Source organism: Meleagris gallopavo, chromosome 3 (genome assembly GCF_000146605.3).
Source record: "Meleagris gallopavo isolate NT-WF06-2002-E0010 breed Aviagen turkey brand Nicholas breeding stock chromosome 3, Turkey_5.1, whole genome shotgun sequence".
Lineage (NCBI taxonomy): Eukaryota > Metazoa > Chordata > Aves > Galliformes > Phasianidae > Meleagris > Meleagris gallopavo.
The window spans coordinates 92,075,129-92,095,746 of record NC_015013.2 but is presented as its reverse complement, the minus strand read 5'-3'; the positions used below and the strand labels follow the sequence as shown (position 1 = coordinate 92,095,746).

General features: G+C 36.9%; 1 protein-coding gene across 1 annotated transcript in view; it reads right to left on the bottom strand.

Moving 5' to 3' along the window:
* Positions 1-1,981: 1,981 nt before the first annotated feature.
* The window catches only part of LOC100550182 (thyroglobulin), a 66,089-nt gene continuing 47,452 nt past the window's right edge, over positions 1,982-20,618 (bottom strand). Inside the window, exons 7-15 of the mRNA XM_019614394.2 lie at positions 20,362-20,499; positions 19,147-19,323; positions 17,692-17,803; positions 17,148-17,227; positions 15,500-15,643; positions 12,361-12,426; positions 4,618-4,752; positions 3,792-3,956; positions 1,982-2,208 (exon numbers count right to left, since the gene is read on the bottom strand). Of these exons, the coding sequence (XP_019469939.1) occupies positions 1,982-2,208; positions 3,792-3,956; positions 4,618-4,752; positions 12,361-12,426; positions 15,500-15,643; positions 17,148-17,227; positions 17,692-17,803; positions 19,147-19,323; positions 20,362-20,499 (1,244 nt within the window). The remainder of the gene's footprint in view (positions 2,209-3,791; positions 3,957-4,617; positions 4,753-12,360; positions 12,427-15,499; positions 15,644-17,147; positions 17,228-17,691; positions 17,804-19,146; positions 19,324-20,361; positions 20,500-20,618) is intronic.

Genomic DNA, 20,618 nt, shown 5'->3' with positions numbered 1-20,618 from the left:
TTTTTTTCCCCCAGAAGTCTCTGTTTGGATCCATGTCAGTGTTAGGAAAAATTTCTTCTCAGGAAGAGCATTAGGGACATGATTTAGTGGGCATGGTGGTGATGGGTTGATGGTTGGATGGTCTTAGAGTTTTTTTCCAACCTTAATGATTCTATAATCTATAAATATTTATCTTTTTTCATTAATGGAATTAGTCTAATGTGAATTTCTTGGATAAAAAAACTGTACAATACCAATATACTAAGAAATCTATGTTAACACTTTTTATACACACAGAGGTTGAGATGTTTCTGATTCTCCAGTGAATCTCCACAGTTCTAAGCTCAAAAAATGTTTTTGAACTTAAATGAGTAACAGAAAATAGATGCCAAATGTTTCCCTGGCACTGAGAATTCAACAGATAGGAGCAGATTAACTGAGGTCCCTAAACTTCTTGTCATTGTAATACTAGACATTGTCTTCAATGGGAGACCATGCAGGTAGCTGAGCCTTACTCAAATCCTAGCAGACACCGCAGTGTTTCTGCATACACCAAGAATTGATGGTGTGTATCTAACCTAACATCACTGTGCACCTGAAGAAACAAAAGGTCGCGTCTCACCAGATCCCTCCTATGTACCTAGTTAAGGCTCAGAGCCACATATGGTTATGTTGTTAACACCCCCACAATTCAGGTGCAACCTGATGAGATCACCAAAGAACAAAGACTGTTCAAACTCTCACAATGTCATACTCTTCACTCAGTTAATCATGGGCTTTGCTAGAAACTTCTGGTGACAGATCTTGAGTAATGGAGGGGCCAAACAGCTTCCACACAGCTGACACGTCTTTAAATCTGTAGCCTCAGGACGGAATAACACAGGATCTCAGTAGACCTTAGGTTAATATTAGCTGCCTTGGAAGCACTCAAGACACTAAACCTCATCTCTCAGCCCTGACTTCTGGAAATTCCTATAAAGAAGGTTTATGAAATCCTTTCACCAGCTCCTCACCTTTTCACTGTTTTGCATCTTCAATTTTGTGTTTCTTGTTTTTAACATTTTTTTTCCTCACAGCCCTTCACTTTGTGTGCTCTGTATTTTGCTATTAGATGCCGTAGAAGAAAGAAACTTCTTTTCATTTACTGCTGCATTTCTATTTGCTGAATTTCTGTTTGCTGCTTTATACACTTCTAGTAGTGTCACCCGATCCCTGCTTTCTTTCATTAAGAAATAAACATTTAAAACTTGTCATTTCGGTCTCCCAAATAAAAAGCTAAGAGTCATGTCATAGGGCTAGATGAAACACAGACATGCACACAAAGCTTATATCTGTCGAGTACATCCAACCTAAACTCTGTAAACTGACTGAGCAGTGGTGTCTATATAGCACTGAAGAGACAGGACTATCCACAAGGGAATGTTAGATACAGAGACTTTAGAGGAATTTACCCCATTTGCTAACATCGATTCCTATCTTTTGAATCTTCTTAATACATTACCTAAAACGCATAGTGTATGTATTCAGTACTACGTGTACTACTTCAGTACTATGACCAAGGAATTTAACAAATATTTTCCTTCTAAGAGTTTTTGTATAGTAAAGGCCAGTTGGGTCCTGACCCAGATGAAACTAGGCTGGTTAGCTTCTGGTCAAACCAGCATTAAAATGGCCTTGTTTGATTCAATACTCTATAGATTTGTGGCTTAACAGGACCAACATTTTTTTTTCTGTAAATACTGTAAATACTCAGAAGTAAAATGGATTGATGATAGACAGTGTATGTGGAGTTAAGCATAGATTCAAGTCAGTGTACCTAAAGCTGCCTTTTTCCTTGAGCTGCTTGCATGAATGCAACAGATGGAGAAATTATTCTTCCCAAGCTTACACTCATTTTTATGCTATGGGCTCCTTTGCAAGAAAAGATGTAAATAATTTTGCCATAGCTATTCTCATACAACTGGGTGAAATAAGTGTTTCTGTGGATGATCACAGGTATTCCTTACCGAGCCACAGTAGCATTCCAGGTTTTCTCCCAGGCAAACGGTTCTGGAGGATTAAATCGCCTCTCTGCAAGAGGAGGTGCAGCATAGGGAATCCCAAGGAACTGGCTGATATTTTTCCACTCCGTGCCGATCCGTACTGCCTGGGGTTTGCCGATCAAATCACCATGGGATGGAATGTACACAGATGGGGCTAAATCTGATTCAGAAATAGGCAGTACTAAATCTAGTGGGGGTGGAGAGAAACAAAAAATAATTTGCTCTTTTAACTAGGACCATTTCAGAAATGAAAATTATTCATTTGAAATTCAGGCAAATGGGATTAAGTGTGTAATCTGCTTCCATAAACAGGACATGGATAAAATTATGTTGTTTCTCCACTTGAAATGCGTCATGTTGTGCAAGATGTTAGTTAATAAATACAGACATTTATCTAATGTGCTCTCAAAACCCTTTCTCAAGCATTTTTTTTCCATTAAGACATAGCATTAACATGTATATTTGAGAATTTTTACAAAAAGATTTTCAGATTCTCCTCCTCTCCCAACTCTAAAAACCAAGATATCATACCTTAAATATTTATAGCAGGTCAGAAATAAGAAAGATAACAACACATCTCATTGGTTTAGGCTGCCACCAGGACAGATTTACATCTCGATCTCCTTATTTTTTGATTGTAGAAAATTTTGAAACGTTCCTCAGTATGTTACACTTTTGCTTTATTTTGTTTTAATACAAGGATTACCTGGACTATTGGTCACATATACAAAAGAAAATTATTTCAATAAATTTAATTTTTTATTCAAACAGAGCTAAGAGATATTAAGTACTGTTCCACTCATAAAACAATCTATACCATAGGTGGGAACCAAATTTCAAGGCATGTGACTAAAACCAAAGCAGTTCATAAATACAGTCAAGACTAGCTTTTGCATCAGTCAGTGATTTTGGTTCATTTGATAATGATAAATCCATTTATCTCTCAGTGAGTTTCAACCTAGAAGCTTCTCATTAACTGCCATTTTTTTCACAGAAACCTCAGTGAACAGAAAAACAAATATTTTTCCCGTCTCCTCTTATTGTTACTTGGTTCCTAATAAAAGATATAATCGGTGTCAAAAGAAAGTATTATCAGAGAACGAAACAATAGAACTTAAAGCTTCAAATAAGCCCAGAGCTAAACAATAAAATCTTTATCTCTAGACACCTCTATTTCTGTCTGAAACCACTTTCACTTCTTTCAAAAGTTGACCTCAGTTTTTTGTTTTTTTTTTTGTTTGTTTGGTTTGGTTTGGTTTGGTTTGTGTGTGTGTGTGTGTGTGTGTGTGGCTGTTCTTTACTTTTGTTGTTTTCTTTAAGAAATATTACTTAAGACTTTTGATTGATAATGGGGTTTCACCATTTGTTATTCACAGAATTTAGAAGGAAGGAGAAAGAAATAATGACTGCAGATTAAGAGGAAGAGCTGGACTTTTGTTACTGTTTTTTTGTTTGTTTGTTTGTTGTTGTACCATTCCGTACATTCCAGAACTTATTTTATAGGCCAGGCTTCCATTAGTTTATTTCCTTCAGCAGTTAATGTTATGATTTTGTGTGTGTTAGTTTTTTTTTTTTTAAATATATATAAAAAATATTTAGGGGACATTTTCCCACACTACTCAGTCTTAGTTACACTAAAATAATAATGGACACCTACCTAGAAAACTTCTGTAATGCTTGTGTCAACTATTTCCTCACTCTCTCATAAATGAGAATTGCACCCAGGCCACCAGAATTGAGTTCCTCCATTCATAACCTTACATCTCTCACCTTGTTTCCTGTAGATGTATGTAGCTGGCTCTTTGAGTAGAAGCTGACAGCTGTGCCCTTCTAGACCATGTGAGCATATCTGTGTATCGGGGTAAAAAAGGCACCTTATTGCTGAAGCCCGGATTTCCAGTGTAACTACTGCACACGTCTGGTTCCTTGAACACGCTGTGAGGTGAAACATGAAGAAAAGGAATAAATCAAAAGTGTTTTGTATTAAATTGTTATGAAATGCTTAAAAGAAATGCTTCACAGCAGGTCAAACAACATTACTTAATTCTAAGGCAGAGTAATTGGAATAAAATGTCCCTATATTTCCCAAATGTTCTCCAAACTAGACAAAGGTTATAACAGCCTTTAAATGGAGCATTACAGCAAGAGAACTGCTCTCACAGATTCTAAGAGAAATAAATCTTCTAATAAATCACTGAGGATTCAGCTGAATTCACACAGTCCCCAGGTCAGACTCCTGATCAGAGAAATTCACTTTTTTGTTACTACAGCCCAACTCGTGCTTCATCCCACTTACAGGTTATCTGCCCTTGCACACTGCAGCTACCTGTTACTTTAGGTAATGGCAGGTAGTTCTACCATGTCTTACGTGTGGATCCAGTTTCACAAGAGCACCTCTTAGCTGCTCTTTAGAAAATAATTACATCATGCCTTGCATTATTTGCTATGTATTCTCAAAATGTCCAAAGAACAGATTTTTAAAAATATGTAAATAAGCATATCTATATTGGATGTGGGGATAGGGAAGGAACTGTTCCTGATGTTTCATTCTCACAAGCCAACATACTCTGAAAAGTTATGGAGAAACATTTCTTACCAGAAAGACAATAGTCTTTGGCAGTAGCAAAGCCGTTGGATATTTCCCTGCTAACATGAACAGCTTCAAAGTTTGAGATGGTTGAATCCACAAGAACAGAGGACACATTTAAGGGTTGCCATGTATCCAAATACTCTGTAAAATGAATCATTTAAAATAGTAGAGAAAACAGTAGAACAATGAAACACGCACAAAACAGCAACAAAGAAATAAACAAACAACAACAAAACCACCAGAGGAATATCATATAGAAGTAAAAGCACTAAACAGTCATCCAATGAGAGGTTTTTACCTTCCTTTACATCAACTCGGAATAAATGAAATATAACATTCAAAGGCTTTGATTGGCTGGGGGGGGTCAGTCCTATCTGCAGAGGTCATGCACAGCTAAGTTTACAAAAGTATTCATTTATTAAAGAGGAAATTGAGAGCAGCTCTGCCCAGGTCTTATGCATCAAAACCTACAGGCCTACATACATTAAAGGACATGGATCCTAATACACACATGCCTGAGCAGGCACAGCAACAAACTCCATTGAAGGCAAGTAAGCATCCTTGACCAAGCACTTCCAGACAGAAATATAGATCTCTATATATGACAGGGGCTGCTGTTCCAGGATACGCTTCACCTCAGCCCTAATCAGACAGGGTAGGTGTCTACATCTGATTTAATTACACAAGACTCCTTTTATTATCAGGAGGAATAGACAGTTTTAGGATGCAAGATCTCCATCCTTATTAAGATGTTTACTTTGGGATGAGGAAAATCATCACATGGACTTCACAGAATACATGATCTGGATGTACATATTGTCTCATGTTAATAGCTGAAACAGAGATGTGTGTTGCCTGCATTTTTCTACATGTACATATGCATGTGTGCACATACAGATTAATCCTAATATTCAGCAAATTCTGTCAAATTCATCATATTCTTCTCACAATTAATTTAAAATAAAAATAAAAACCCATGAACATCTTCTCATACATTGATAATGTCTATAGGCTATCAACTTTACATACGCAGATAAAAAATAAAAGAAAGCTCAGAAAAGGACATGCCATTGATTATTTAGTTCCTTCCTACAGATCAATATGTTTTAAAAACAAAATGACCCTAATGTGTACAGCTGAGTTCTAAACAGGAAATTGGTGTTACCCTTTCTGCCTAATTGTAGGATGGGGACAGATCTTAGGCAGCTGCTGCCTTGCTATTCTTGGCGTGCAGTTCTTGTCCTGTTGCTTCAGTTCATTTACCACACAGATGCAAAAGTTATGATTCATTTGGTTCATTTCATTAAAGATTAAAAGACCCCTATGTTAAAAGACTTTTTATTTTATTCCTTTATATGGGATAGAGCAAAGTGAATAACACATAAAGGCACAATGGTCGCTTTCCAGCCCATGCTAAAGCACAGAACAGCGACCATTCACATTGCAAGAACTAACAGTGCATATCTAAAATATCATTTCCTTTGCTGATTCTTCACTCTGAATCCCACAAGGGGCCATTTCAAACTCCTACTACCCTGGTGGGTTTTATGTTCCTTTGCATTTTCACTCCTGGAGGGAGCATTCATATTTTCATACCAGATTTATACTGATAACTTTTAGTCCTTTCTTCTTTCCATTATTCTGCCCAACTGACCCCAAATGCAGACAAATGCAGAAACACTAAGGCTTGTTTTGATGACAGAGCATGGCCCTTAGACCCAGAGCCATTCATGGCACCACTGTAGGCAGATATTTGTTGGAAGAAAAGGTTTTACCCATTGGTTATTTCCTTCTTCCCTTTCTCCCACCCAGCTGCAGATACAGCAATGCCCAGAGGCCATGCACATCTATGTCATTATGTGGGCAAAATAGAACTTTCTATAGCAGACCTAAACTTGCCTCATCTAGAAGCTGCTCTCATAGAGCACACAGCCTGGCATTGCCTTACTGAAAATGCATAATACACCTGATAGGCTGGGATGCATTCCTGGCTTATATATAGGTTAGGCTCTGCCCTTCTAAACCACATTTTGGCAATTACTTTGATTGGATAATTACAGTGCTCTGAATCCAGCCAGCCCTGTAACTTTTATTGCAAAATTATAGATGTCCCATAAGAAGAGCTTCTTTCTTCCAGATGTTTTTGTTTGGGTAGGCAAGATTTAAAGAATGGATTTGCAAAAGGGTCCCCACTGGTCTTCCTACTCAAGTCAGGAGATCACAAGGCTGAAATAGATTTCCTGAGGGCATGCAGTCCAGCCTCCCACTGTCACACTTGATTTCACTGTAAAATCCTCTTCATAAAGTCAGCAAAATCTTCATAACTGATTTCAGTGAAGGCAAAGAAGGGTCAGTTCTGAGTTTGCTGGAAAATCTGACATTAAGTACAAGGAACTAGATACACAGAAGTACAATAATATAACAAGTTAAATGTAGAAGAAAATTCATGATCTTGAGGAGATGTGTAAATCAGATGAGGTGAACATGAGGTTAAGGAGGTACATAAATCAAATCTTTGGGTCTACTGTGCCTAAGTTACATTTGAAAGATTATGAAGATTGTGAACCATATCGAATAGTCCAGACTCAAGCCAAAAATCTTGTAGACAGAACCCAGTGTTTCATATTCTTAGACTTCAGAGGTTTTTGTTCTGTGTGCATGTGTGTAGTGTTTTTTGTTTGTTTGTTTGTTTTGTTTCTTTGTTCAGTGAAGGCTGCTAGGCTGTCTGTACCAATAATCTCTGGTAACAGCGCACTGTCAACTCACAGTGGACCTAAAGAAAATATGATTCTAAAATAGAGTTGCCTCCCATTTTTGTCAGACTTCTGAGATTTGAATAACTCATAATGAGAAATTTTCTTAAAACTACTGCATAATAACTATAATCAAACTTCAGACAAACTTGTCCCAGACTATCAAATGTGTTACTTTTGGCCTTCAGCAGCAAGCAATAATGCTATCTTGGTGTGAAATGCAAACTGCCTGCCTCCTTCAGTATTTCCAATTATAGTAAATGGCATAGAACAGCAATATAATAATGTAACTGTACCAGGCATTTATTTAGTTTAAAATAAGTTGTTTCTAAGTAGGCTAAAATCCTCTTGGTTACAAAGACAGAGTAATTCTAGCAAGGAGGTCCAGTGTGCTGTATGGAGCATAGTAGACCACTTCCTAGGAATGGATGAAAAAGGCTGTCTCTATTTTAATACCAAAACTCCCTCTGAAACATTCCCAGTATTGTAGGGAAAAAAAAAAGGATGCTATTAATTACCAACAATCAGCAACACTTACTGGAAACAAGAGAGATTTCCCAGAGTCTTGTAGGCAAGACATGAGTTTGTTGGCAAGGTAGTCCACCCAAGTGTCAAGTCATTTTCAGATGTTATTCCAAAGGATAATATTCACTTTATGAAGCCTTCAGATTCTGTTTTAGTGCTTTGCTTCACTAAGTAGCAGTAGGCTACAAGTGTGCTTGCAGTCTCAACAAAGCCAAGGGGAAAGCAAGATAAAAGACATCAGTTGTCCTAACCCTCCAAGCCTTCCATTGTCTTCTGTCACCCCACTGGACTGATGACATGGAGGGGTTCCTCAGCTGAGTACATTCTGCGACACATCTACTGCCATGAGCATCTCTGTTGAGACTGGAAATATCTCCAGTGCTGAAGTATCCTGATGGGAAACAGGATTCCCATGGGAGACAATCCTGTGGCTAATGCTCAGTGCTGCATCATAGGAAGGATGATAAACACGAAGGAAAACAGAAGATAGAAACACGAAGAGTCTAACTGATCATAATATCCATATGCCTTGGCAGTTTCCCAAGGAATTATTTAATTTGTGTGCAATAGGAACTGAACCCATATGATCCCTCCCCACATTTCTGCATGTAATCTGCAGTCACATGCAGAGATCACCACCAGCAGCTGCCAAATCTTAGACATGTAGATCTACCTGATTTAAAACTGAGGAACCTGAAGACACTAATGCTCATTAAAGTTTGGATAATTACTACACACAACTCATAACTATGATGATACATTTAAAAAGCAGAAATTAAACAACAGTCTTGCTCCTCCTTTCCGTATATTCAGGAATACTTACAGGATCTTCATTTTGCTTTCAGTATAAATAAGACAAAGCCAGGTAAGATGCTTCATAGACCTTTTTACTTCTTTCAGTCTTAGTTATAAAGACATAAAACTTTCTGCCAAACACCTCTAGGTAAGCTGCACTGTATGACAGCACTATATAATATATATATCTTATGTGTTTTTTTTAATCATCCTGTATCTTCAGCTGGCTGCAGGAAGTTCCACCTAATTATGAGACTGGACTATTTTGTCTTTCAAAGTAACATCTCTCCACATTCACAGAAATCAGCAGATTTCTTTTTTAAATACTATCATCAGTAAACCAGAACTGCAGAATGACTATATTAGCATTTTCAGCATGGGCAATTTTAAAATACCAGCTGTCCTCCCATAGTTAAAGGTCACACATCATATCTGAAACTAGCCACAGATGGTTCCGTACTCAGTCTTGTCACAGCACATGCTCTTCTTCAGGGGAAAAAAATGCTCCAAATGCCACAAGTAGGACTTTCCCAATCTGTTCAAATTAACTACTTTTTGAGTATTATTTCTCAGCTAACAGAAACTGGGCCATACTCACAACACGACAGTGGGACTATGGTCTGCTCCATATGATACAGAAATCAAAGCAGAGAAAACAAATAGGTGCCTTGGGTTAAAGATGAAAACCATGCATTCCATTAAATCTTCTACAGATTAATGATGAAAATGACTTGGAGAGTTCATTCTGATATCAGAAAGGGTATCACAAAAGGGCAAGCAGACAAAGGTTGATGAAATAATAATAAAACAACAAAAAAAATCAGGCAAAAGGCACAAACCAAACAGCAGCATGCACCTCACCAGGCAGACAGCAGGCATTATGTTATTGCAGACTAACGGGGCTTAGAATGAAAGTTAGAAATGCCCAGTCTTGCTGCTTGGGGTGTGCAATGTGGGGAATATGAATGGGAGCTCTGTATGGAGAGAGGAGACACAGGGCTACAACGGGCTGCTGGGTGAGTAATTCTGGTACAGGGAGTACTGCATGCCTTCCTTTCCAGAGGCTAATCTCAGGTGAGGAAAGGATTTCTGTATGCTGTTCTATGACAGATAGAGAAAGAAACTGCAATTGGATATTATTTTTGCTGTTACAGATTTGAAGGTCTAGAGTTTTTATGAAAATTTCTATTAATCACTGTTAACCAACATTTTCAAAAGCCCAGATTGAGAAACAGAAGGAAAACAAATAAATGGTTTTGCTCAATTTGTTTAGGAAAAGTTTCAGAAAAACTCTAAGAAATTATTTGGATGAGAGAGAGGAATTTGGTCTTGACTTTCGTCAGTGCAAGCTATTGATTCTATGATCCCTTAATGTTGTAGTGACTGCAATAGAATTCCCCCCTGTGTACAGAGGGGTTGGACGGATGGTGCCTTGCAATCCCTTGTCTCCAAGGAGTTCTACCTTCAGGCAGATTTTAGGATATATTAAATTGTTCTAGCTGTCCATTGCTGACTTTGGCCCATTAAAGACTCAATGTGCAAGTTTCACATAAAACAAAATAAACAAATAAAAGAGAGATTCTGAGTTTAAATAACATAAAGTGAGACAAAGTCTATCTAGCACTGGGAGAACTGGCACTGTTGTCGATCAAAACACAAAACAGCTATTGGGTCATTAACATTTCTTTTGAAGAGTGTTCTCTAGTCTAGCTATTCGGTGGGGGGGAAATAGAGAATTTTAGCAGTTTTGTTTCAATTTTTTTCACTAAAGAATGGTACTTTGCATTGGAAAGACGACCTGGAGATGGGTATGATAGAAGATTTTAAGGGTAAAATGAATATCTCACTTGCTATGGATAACTTCTGTGCAGCCTTAGAGCAAAAATAAGTCAAAAAGGTTTAATTATCCTAAGTGTTGTTTAGGTCACTATCTTCCTACTTAAGAATGCAAGAAAAACATAAAAGGAAAGTCACAGAATATATACTAGCCACATTGGTAAGAAGAAAGCTTTACTAAATCATGGAATCATAGAATTATAGAATGGTTTGGATTAGAAGGGATCATTATGATCACCTAGTTCCAACTGGTGATCATAATGATTCAGATCCAACTGCTACAGGCAGGACACCTCCCTCTAGACCAGGTTGTTCACAGCCCCAACTAGCCTGGCCTTGAATGCTTCCAGGGACAGGGAATCTACAACCTTACTGAACAACCTGTTCCAGTGACTCACCACCCTCTCAGGAAAGAATTTCTTCCTCATATATAGTCTAAATCTTCCGTCTTCAAGTTTGAAACCATTTCCCCATGTCTTGACACTGTAAAGCAGGATTCTGTTTATCCTACAGTTTGTGAAGGAATAGAATTGCCCACCTTACAAATTACCTGCTTAGCTTTTTCCAGCATTTCTCACAAAAAAATCATTTCTGCTTACTCATAAAATAGGAATTTTCCTTTCATTATATTACAACACTAGAAAAGCACAATTTATACCAGCAAATACACATTGCCTGAACTTGAGCATAACTGGAAGTCAAAGATGATAAAAAGATAAAACAGCTAATAATAAATCCTGAACTCAGTATTGAAAATGCCATGATTAACAATCTCCTGCAATCCCTGCTGCAGCTGGTTTAAGTTAAAAGGCAAACGGAAGCAAATTAAAAGATTTGCTTACGATCAAACATAGTCAAGGGCAGAGATGGATGAGACTCTTCAATTTCAGTCTAACCCAAAGCTAAATTGAGTTACAGAATGACTAGTCAACCTGTTTTCTCTCTGTTACACATAGCATAGCAGACATTCTATGTATTTTTTGAAAGAATGCATCAGGAAAGCCTCTTTAAAATTTGCACGTTTTTAGGATGTAATAAACACACTGCCCTGAAAGATCAAGTTTCATTTATTAAGAGGAACCACTCATGCAAGAGCCATAATATCGATTTACTGCAGGAATGAAATAAATTTTCTTCCTGATAAAAAAGACAGTTTATTGTGGCTCAATTCTGAATAAACTTTGAGAAAATATTCCCAAACTTGAGAAAAGCTGTAAACAAGGACTAGAGGCAGTGCAATTTATTGTTTTTCTACATCAATTCTAAAGTTGTATAAATCTGCCTTCACTTCTAGAGGTATTTACCCTCCCATTCTCTCAATTTTTAGGCACAAATCTTTAAAGGAACAAACTAGGTTTACTAATATTGACTCTGCATTTTTATTGTATTTATTTGCATTGATCTGGAAACTCATTGTCACCCTCAGCTGCTTCAAAAAACTGCTAGAAACCCCACAACAGCGGGCCATAAAGTAATAACCAGCTTTCTTGGAGGCTTTCCTTGACAGAGATCCTCTCTATTGATCACTGCACTAAAATGCAAACACTTATATATGTTGAAACTCCTGGGACATCTGCCCTTACAAATGACACATTGCTATTTGCTAAGTATTTTGGCTCAGTGACAGCGAGAGATACTAGATTAGCACTCTGGCTGACCAAGCTTCTTCCGTTTAAATGATACATGACTAATAAAAAGCATACATGTTGCATCTGAATAAATAAACTCATGAGGAACACCACTTCACTACAGTGTGGCCTTTAGGAAAGCATACAAAATAAAGGATGTTTTCCTTTTTTTTTTCTTTTTTCTTTTGGTCTTAACACATGAATGCACTTACCACTTTCTGGCCTGAAAGGCAAACTAACGGTTGGACACAGGTTAGGCACAGTGTTCATCAAATCAGCTGAAAGTAGAAAACACAGAATAAAGTCAATACTATAGCGTTTCCCATACCATTTGTGGGATGTGAACACTACATCTTCTCATCACTAACGCCACGAACAAGGATATGCTTTGCTATCTAACCCTTTTTGGCTTATTCATGAAACCAGACATTCCTCAACTTATGTATTTATAAGCATTCCTACAAACAGTTTGCAGACTGCAGCTTTTTTATGAATAACTCATTTCAGTAGTTCTTTGTTGGTTTTTTTCCATGACCTGCTCTATACTCAGTTTCATGCATCAGAAGAGACATCAGATTTTCTGTTTCCTGATTAGGAAACTAGATTTTCTCAAAAGAAAAATTAGGAACAAGACAGTTTCCAGAAGGAAAGGCTTCAAATTAAAATTCAAATATTAATTCATATTTTCCACCCATGAAGCTTCTCAGTTGCTAGCATTTTCCTTAAACATAAATAGCAAATAATATGTTCCCTCAGGCATTCTTACATTTCGTAAAGTACTTCAACTACTCAAATCAGTTATAAGCCCTCTATTACTATCCAACAGGTGCCAAAGATGGATCAGATTTTTTGTTTGCTTCTTTCGCTTTGTTCTGCACATGCATGCAGCCAATAAATATTTCCGACTCGTGAGTTTACCATGTTCAGTGACATCTGTGAAAAATTAGGGCTGTATCCAGGATCACATCTTTTTGAAATACTCCTGTATGTTCACGAATGACTGAACTGCAAGCATGACTATATATACATACCTAGCCAAATTGCTAGTGTGCTGAGCGGCACATGTCAGCTCCACATGGTGACTTAACATATTGTGAAACACAGAGTATCTTCTTTCAACAGCAGGTTGTGGACTAAAACCAAAGACCCACTTCATGTTAACCTCCTGCTATCTACAGTAAATTCCTCCCTTAGATTTCACTCTTTTTACCCATCAGCATCAAAGTCTTCTTGTTCCTCTTCCTGGTTCCCAGACACCCAACACACCAGCAAAACTGATACAAATTTTTGTCTGCAAATATCTTTATTTGCATACACATCTGTGCCTTGCTATCTGTTATGGTGGAAAAACATCTGAAGCTTTTTCATTGCAGAAAGAAACATCATCTTTACTCCTAACACTCCCCCTTTTGCATACACTCCTTAATTCCTCTGTCCATGAAGCAATCAGTGTACTTTATTTTTAGTTATTTCTTCATCAATGAAAGGAAAAATTATTCCACAAAGTGTATCTATACCTCTGCTATCTCCTCCTCTTCACTTTGCCTTCCTACTGCTCCTCACTCTTTTCATCTACTTCTCCTCTAGTTACATCTCTGTTCCCTCTGTCCACAGGTCCCTGATATTTTCTATATCGTCTAGACTGTTGTTATCTCTTTTGTCATGCTCAGACCTCCTCTCCCCAAGCCCACACACTGTGGATTTAGCAAACTCTGCAATTTTAGCGATGGACCCTGAAGTCTGCGCTGTGTCTCCTTGAACAAAGGTGGTACCAGTAAGAGGAGGAAACAGATGTTCTAGTGGGCAGAGTATGACTGAAGAGCTTGAAAGGTTGCTTAACAAGTTCTTATTTCAGGGATATTCCGTGTGAATGCATTTTACCAACACTATAAAATGCAGTGCATTGCAAGGATATCTGACTTAGCTCTACACAATTTAAATGGATTATTTTTATGTCATATGCACTGAGAATTATGTACTGACATCGTGCCTCCCCTCTCTACTCAAAAATCAGTCCTTCCCACAAGACATCAAGGAATTTAAAAGTAGTAAAAAGTGCTCCTGATTCCTGTTATTTGGCTCAAATTGTTTCCCAGATTCTTTCACTGTTGCCAGACTTGCTCTTGCAAGAGCTTCCTACTTAAAGTGGGTTCAACAAGGTTCTGTCCACGTAGACTTAGCAAGGGCTTTGAAGCTGTACTCCACAAGGATAACTGAGATGTAACTTAAAGCTGTTTCACTGCTAGCTGTCCATGGAAGTGTTAGCTTGTGAGGATAAGACCATCAAATTTGCCCTTTATTCAACTTCCATTCTCTAACACCATGATTACAACTACAGGAGGTCTTTAGGTTACATATATACATACTCACTTCTATCATGGAATCTTATACTTTTTTGTATGTATAGCTCTCTTAACACAACTGAAATAGTAGCTTTTTAATAGACAGAATGATTTTAAAACAACAAATTCTCTGGATATCTTGAGGTTTTATGTTACATTGTGGTTTTGACCTTTTCTATTAGCAACTGTGTTGTTTTCATTTCCTTTGACAAAACAACTTCTTGGGTTACCAAATTTTTCCCAAGATTACTCATATTTAATCAGCATGTTTTAAGTTCTTAAACAAATTAAAAAAGTTCTTAACAAAACAAGCCAATAAATCAAAAATGTGTTTTTTTTTTTCATTTATTCTTGGTTTTCACAACCAGCAGTACTTTAGGGGGGAGTTTTCTATATTTTTCTTTTATTTTAATGATAATTTTTCAAAAAGTAATGGAGACTTTTATTCCACTATGGAAAAGAACATTCACTTTGACTAAATTGATTTTTTTATTTCTCTTAAGGAAATATCTTAACCTCTCGTAACTTTTGTTCAGTTTATTGCCTGAATAATACCACATTCCTTTGGAATTTGGTCTTGACACTTTGTTCACCAAAGCAGCCAAAAGTGAATTTTAAATTCTGTAACAAACCCAAATCTTTGAAGTCACTCATCTACAAATATTATTAAGGCAAGCAGTGAGAAACAAAGAATGATGTCTTGACCATGGCTGTGCAGTGGAATTGAATATGTTTGGATTCCCTCATAGGTCACAAGACTCACACCCAATTTAAGAAATTCAATTAGACCTCTGTAAGATATTTCTATTCCTTAAAAATTGAGATTAAAATACACTTTTCTTTACTTCAGGCATAATTGTCTTCCTTGTCTATTGCTATTCTTGTAAATGGGCCTGACACCTAAAAGTTAAACCTTTTATGCATTGAAGAGTTCTATGATTCCATGAAGCTTATTAAGACTGAATGTGCAGATACCAGTTGGAAAATACACGTGCCCTGGAACACTCACCAGGCTTCTGATACCAGCCAAATGGATGTATTCTGACTTCAGTGCCTGGCAAACTACAATTTGAAATTTGCCAAGCACTTCTTGATTCCTCAGCACATGTCTGAATTCCTAGGCTGTTCAGAGTCAGGCACATGATTTTTCCTCCTGCCAAGGAAATATGTGGTTATAGCAATGATGAGGAAGAATTTCCTCTTCCAGATAGTATCTTAAGTGTCGTAGTAGGCGTTTTCTTAAGACAGCATTTACTTAAATCAAAACAAAAATTCTGCCTTTCAAAGAGCCAGGGTAAATATTTCAGTATCTAAGAAGTATTGTAGGACTTGAAGCAGTTAGAAGTGTCATTCAAGATTTATTTTGGTTCATATTAAAATCACTTCTGAAATTCATCTTGACTACAGTACTACCAGTACTGGATGTTAGAAATACTGTAGACAATAAATATAACTTACTATGTTTGATGTTTTAAAATCTGTGATTTGTTATACTTAAAAGAAACTTAAATTCATATTCAATTAACATTTCGAATTTCATATAGTCTTATGGAACTATGGCGCTTGTCAACTGCTTCCACATTCAAATCTGAAAAATGTTGGATTCATTTTTCGGTCTATTCTTTTTTTGACTGCATGAAAGCTTTGCCTGCTTGCCAAAAAAAAAAATAATAATAATTAGATTTTTTTTTTTTTAATTGTTGCAAATTCTCCGGTGAATCATAAAGCTTCTTAACAGCCTCAGGCAGAGCTGGTTAGCATCCATTTCTGAAAACAAGGTTTGCCATTTTAGGTGCTTAAATCAAAATTTAAAATAAAACATTAACAATTTCTTCATTGGCATTGACCTGGGTAGTATCCAATTTTAAATACCTACTAAAGACTTTCCTTTAAACAGAGCACTTACTTTACAGTCCCTGGAGAGAAAGAAAAATATCTCCAGAATAGGACTCAGTCAACCAAAGCTCCTAAGGGCACTGTAACTTGTTCCTATGAAGCTTTCTGCTGATTACATAGAGAGCACAGTGTGACAATACCCTTAACTTAGCCATCTCAGGTAAGTAAAATATGCTTGTTTGACTTTTTAAATGCTTTCAGGTCACACATACTTGCTAAAATACTAAGTGTGAGAGGGTAAGCAACTTCCATTTCTCTCCAACTATACTTCCTCAAGTAAATGACCTAAATTCAGGAGCCAGAAAATTCAGATATACAAGAGAACAAAAAAATCTAAGCTATCCCAGAGTAACCACAGACATTGTGTTCTTAACCTGCATGTAATTTCAGAAATACTTGGGTTTCTGATAAGGTTTTGAAAAAAAGTGAAACAACAAAAATAACAAAAAGAAGTCAACCATACTGGAAGAGAGGCCAATAAATAGTAAATAACAGCTCCCTACAGTTTTACACACTTGAATATCACGCTGTTGGAACTGCGGCCTCTCCAGGAATCCTTTTCCTAAAGTTTTCATAATAATTTCTGATAAATTGAGCATGTTCATTGGGGTGAACTCTTAGAAAGGGCTATGATCACTCAAAAAGGTGTTAAAAAGAGTTAAGATCAGCAAGGGCTTTTAAGAGTGCCTTTTGTAGGAAAAGAGTAGTAAAGCTTGGAATATGAAGATTGAAAACATTTTTTTTTTAATATTAAAAAATACCTGACAGCTGAGTGACATTTAAAAATCCAAATCCTGTGCAACAGGGGTCAGCATCACACCAACGCTCACACTCAAAAAAGCTGAAAACAGAAAAATATCGTTACTTTTAATATCATTAGTTGTCTGCCTCTGTCCTAAAGAAGGGACAATGGGATATTGTACTGGGGGGAGACACCAAGAACCTGTACTGATGCCTCATGGCTCTTTCTGCTGTATAGACACTTCTGCATATTTTCTATTTTCTAGAATATTTTGATATTTTGATTCTATTTTCTGAATACTTTGCTATCTGCCATAAAAATATCTGCATAAATTATTTTTATGTATTATTGCCAAGATATAAAATTCATAACGAATTAGATACTTTGTTATTTATATCTCAATTATAAATTTCCTTTGTATGCCATTTTTCTTTGTAAAACATTCTCTCAAATAAATAATGCTATTCTTGTAGCACCTGATCTCCTTCAGCTATAGAACATGGCCTTGGTACTCAAGACATAGTTAAAATTTCGGTAAAAGCATAGAATCAGTCATGTCCTACCCATCTGAAACTGCTTTTCTGCTCATGTCAGTCACATTTCTCACTGAGATTCCTTCTGCTTTCCGGAATGGTACACGTGTGTAGAAGCTCTTCACAGTACTTCTCAGAGTGACTGGTACAGAAAACAAAATTGGGAAAAAAAATCACATTTTCTTTCTAATTTATACATCTTCATCAAGTAATGACATTGTAAATGTAAAGCTTATGTTTCTATGCCTTTGACAATTAAAAAGCATTTTTTATATTATTAGTAGGCAATTGGTAGTTACATGAACAAAAATCTAACAAGGTTTTAAAAGTTGAAGAAAGCACATTGCCAAGGAAAAACTTCTAAGGGCTTCAGTTTTTTATCTGTACTGACATGACTCAATCATCTTGGTCCGAAAACTGGATAATAGTTCTACGTTTGAGGAATCCTGTGTGTATGCTCATGTATAATTCTGTGCTGTAGTTTGGGGCTCCCCAACAAAACATGATTTAATCATTTAGTTCTATGGATATCTATATTTTTTGCAGAAAAACTACAGATTCCCATGGAGTGATAACAGGCTTGTTTGTCTCACTTTCCTCATGTAAGCACTAGGAGAAAACCAAGAATTCAAACTCCTCAAGCATTCAAAAAGCAGAGGTTAAAATCCGTAAGTTTATAACTCTAGATTTGTTTTATTTATACATATATTCAACAAGAATGCATTCATGTTCTTCCAATTTTTGTACTGCTTAACTATCATGGAAATTTTAACTGTAGAAAATGAAATTATTGACATCCCTATGATGGTCTGAATTCATCTATATTATAAAGACACCTAAGATTGGTACACAGATAATCTAAACTACCCTTGGCCTCTTTGAATTGAGAACAGCTAAAGCAGAGACTGGAATTTGTGGTTAATATCTTTCCATTAGGCACTGAAATGCGGTACTAGCACTTCTACTACTCCCCTTCAGGGAGTTGTGGAGAATGTTAAGGTCTCCGCTTAGCCTCCCCTTCTCCAGACTGAATAATCTCAGTTCCCTCAGTCACTCCCTGTAAGTCTTGTGCTCCAGTCCACTTCAGTTTTGCTGCCCTTCTCTGAACATGCTCAAGGGCCTCAGTGTCTTTCTTGTAGAGAGGGACCCAAAATTGAAACAGTACTAGAGGTGTGGCCTCAACAGATTTGGTTACAGTGGCATAATCACCTCCCTGCTCCTGTTGGCAAGCACTGTTTCTCATATAAGCCAGGATGCCATTGGCCTTCTTGGGTACTTGGGTACACTGCTGAATCATATTCAGCCAAGCATTGACCAACACCTCCAGCTCCATTACCTCAACATAGTCTTCCCTTGTATCATCATATCCCAGTACTCATTCAGGCTTTTTATTTCAGAGTCAAGATGGAAAACTGAAATTATTTTGGCTTGAATTGCCAATTCAATAATAATGTATGCATTACAAATTCAAGATCCATAACTTACCTATTTTACGGTACAATGCCTGTGGCTGCCAGGGGAGTTCAGTACGACAGTTTTCCAGTATTTGTTCAGTGTTACTATCACAAATCTGTGCCTCTGGATACAGGGTACATGTGAAGTATGTGTCTGCAGTATTTTGTAGATCTGCCATTTGACAAAACTCATCTTCCTGTGCACAGCCTAGGAGGTAAAGCCACTAGAAGTTAGCCACACTAGGGTTTCTTTCTCTCTCTTCAGAGTACTTAATGGTATAAATCAGCAAACAAATAAAGATATTATTCTATCACAGTGCAAGTTAAATAGGGACAGATTCTGTTTCTAGTTATGCTGAAGAGCAGGTTTACTTGGACAGCACAGAAAAGGAGCTGTTTGGATAGATATGTTCTCCAGGTGTGACAAGCACAGGCCCAGGTTGTTTGTGTCACAAACACTGTGATTTAAAAATCTCTATTTTTCACTTTGCATTAAGTTTGACGCACAAAACATGCAATCAGAAAAACTCTTGTCACTTATTCACCTCTTACATTAAATAATGGACAATAAAGTTAAATATTTACTATAATATTTTAGGAAGCTTTTGCAATCAGTTTCTGAATTATTATCGTAGGACACAAAAATAGACATAACTTTCCTAGAATTAACCGTTCAAGTCATTTGCTTGCAGAAATTTGTTCTGAAATTTTCCTTCAGAGTAGTAAGTCACTTTCAGAAAAAAATGGAGTAGTCAAATCTTATGCAAGTTTAATTCATAATTACAGTGGCAATGACTTCTCTAAAGGCAAATGTAAATGCTTAAACATGTACATCTCCATGGAATTTTTACAGAGAGAGAGCACTGTATGTATAGTGCTCTCACTTCAGAATTCCTGCTAGTCAGAGCTAGACATTCTTCTCTGTTTATCATATCCAAAATATGCTTTATTCTTGAAATACCTTATTTTACCTTCTCATTTACCACTGAAGGCAATGTATTACAGCATAAGCTGTATCCATAATAGGGATACCCTGCTTATGAATGATGAGTATCCTTTCTGTCACAGTAGACAAAGTTCGTAAGGAAGAAATAGATGTCCTTTCCCATTAGCAAATTCAGTGTAGCTGAATTCCGTGAAAATTTTGCCCTGAAAAATCTCTAAGTCCAGCATTTCTGCAGAAAGATTTCAGTTAATTTTTCTCTCCTTACTATCTTGCAGAATAACTGTCTACGAGATATCTTACGTGTGAGACACCAAAGCTTAGCTTCTTCCACTGAGTACTTCTGCCTGAAGACCCAGTACTGCTGGTAAGGGATAGAGGAGTTTGGGTCGCTTCGTATCTGACTGTCATCCATTAAGTAGAAAAGATCCTTTGTGGAATCTAAGATTCAAACAAACAAACAAACAGCTCAAGCCCACAAGAATAACTTAATTAGGGTCTGAAATAAATCATTTTAAGGTAGGTAGTGCCGATAGTACTGCCTCCTATTTTTTTTTTTT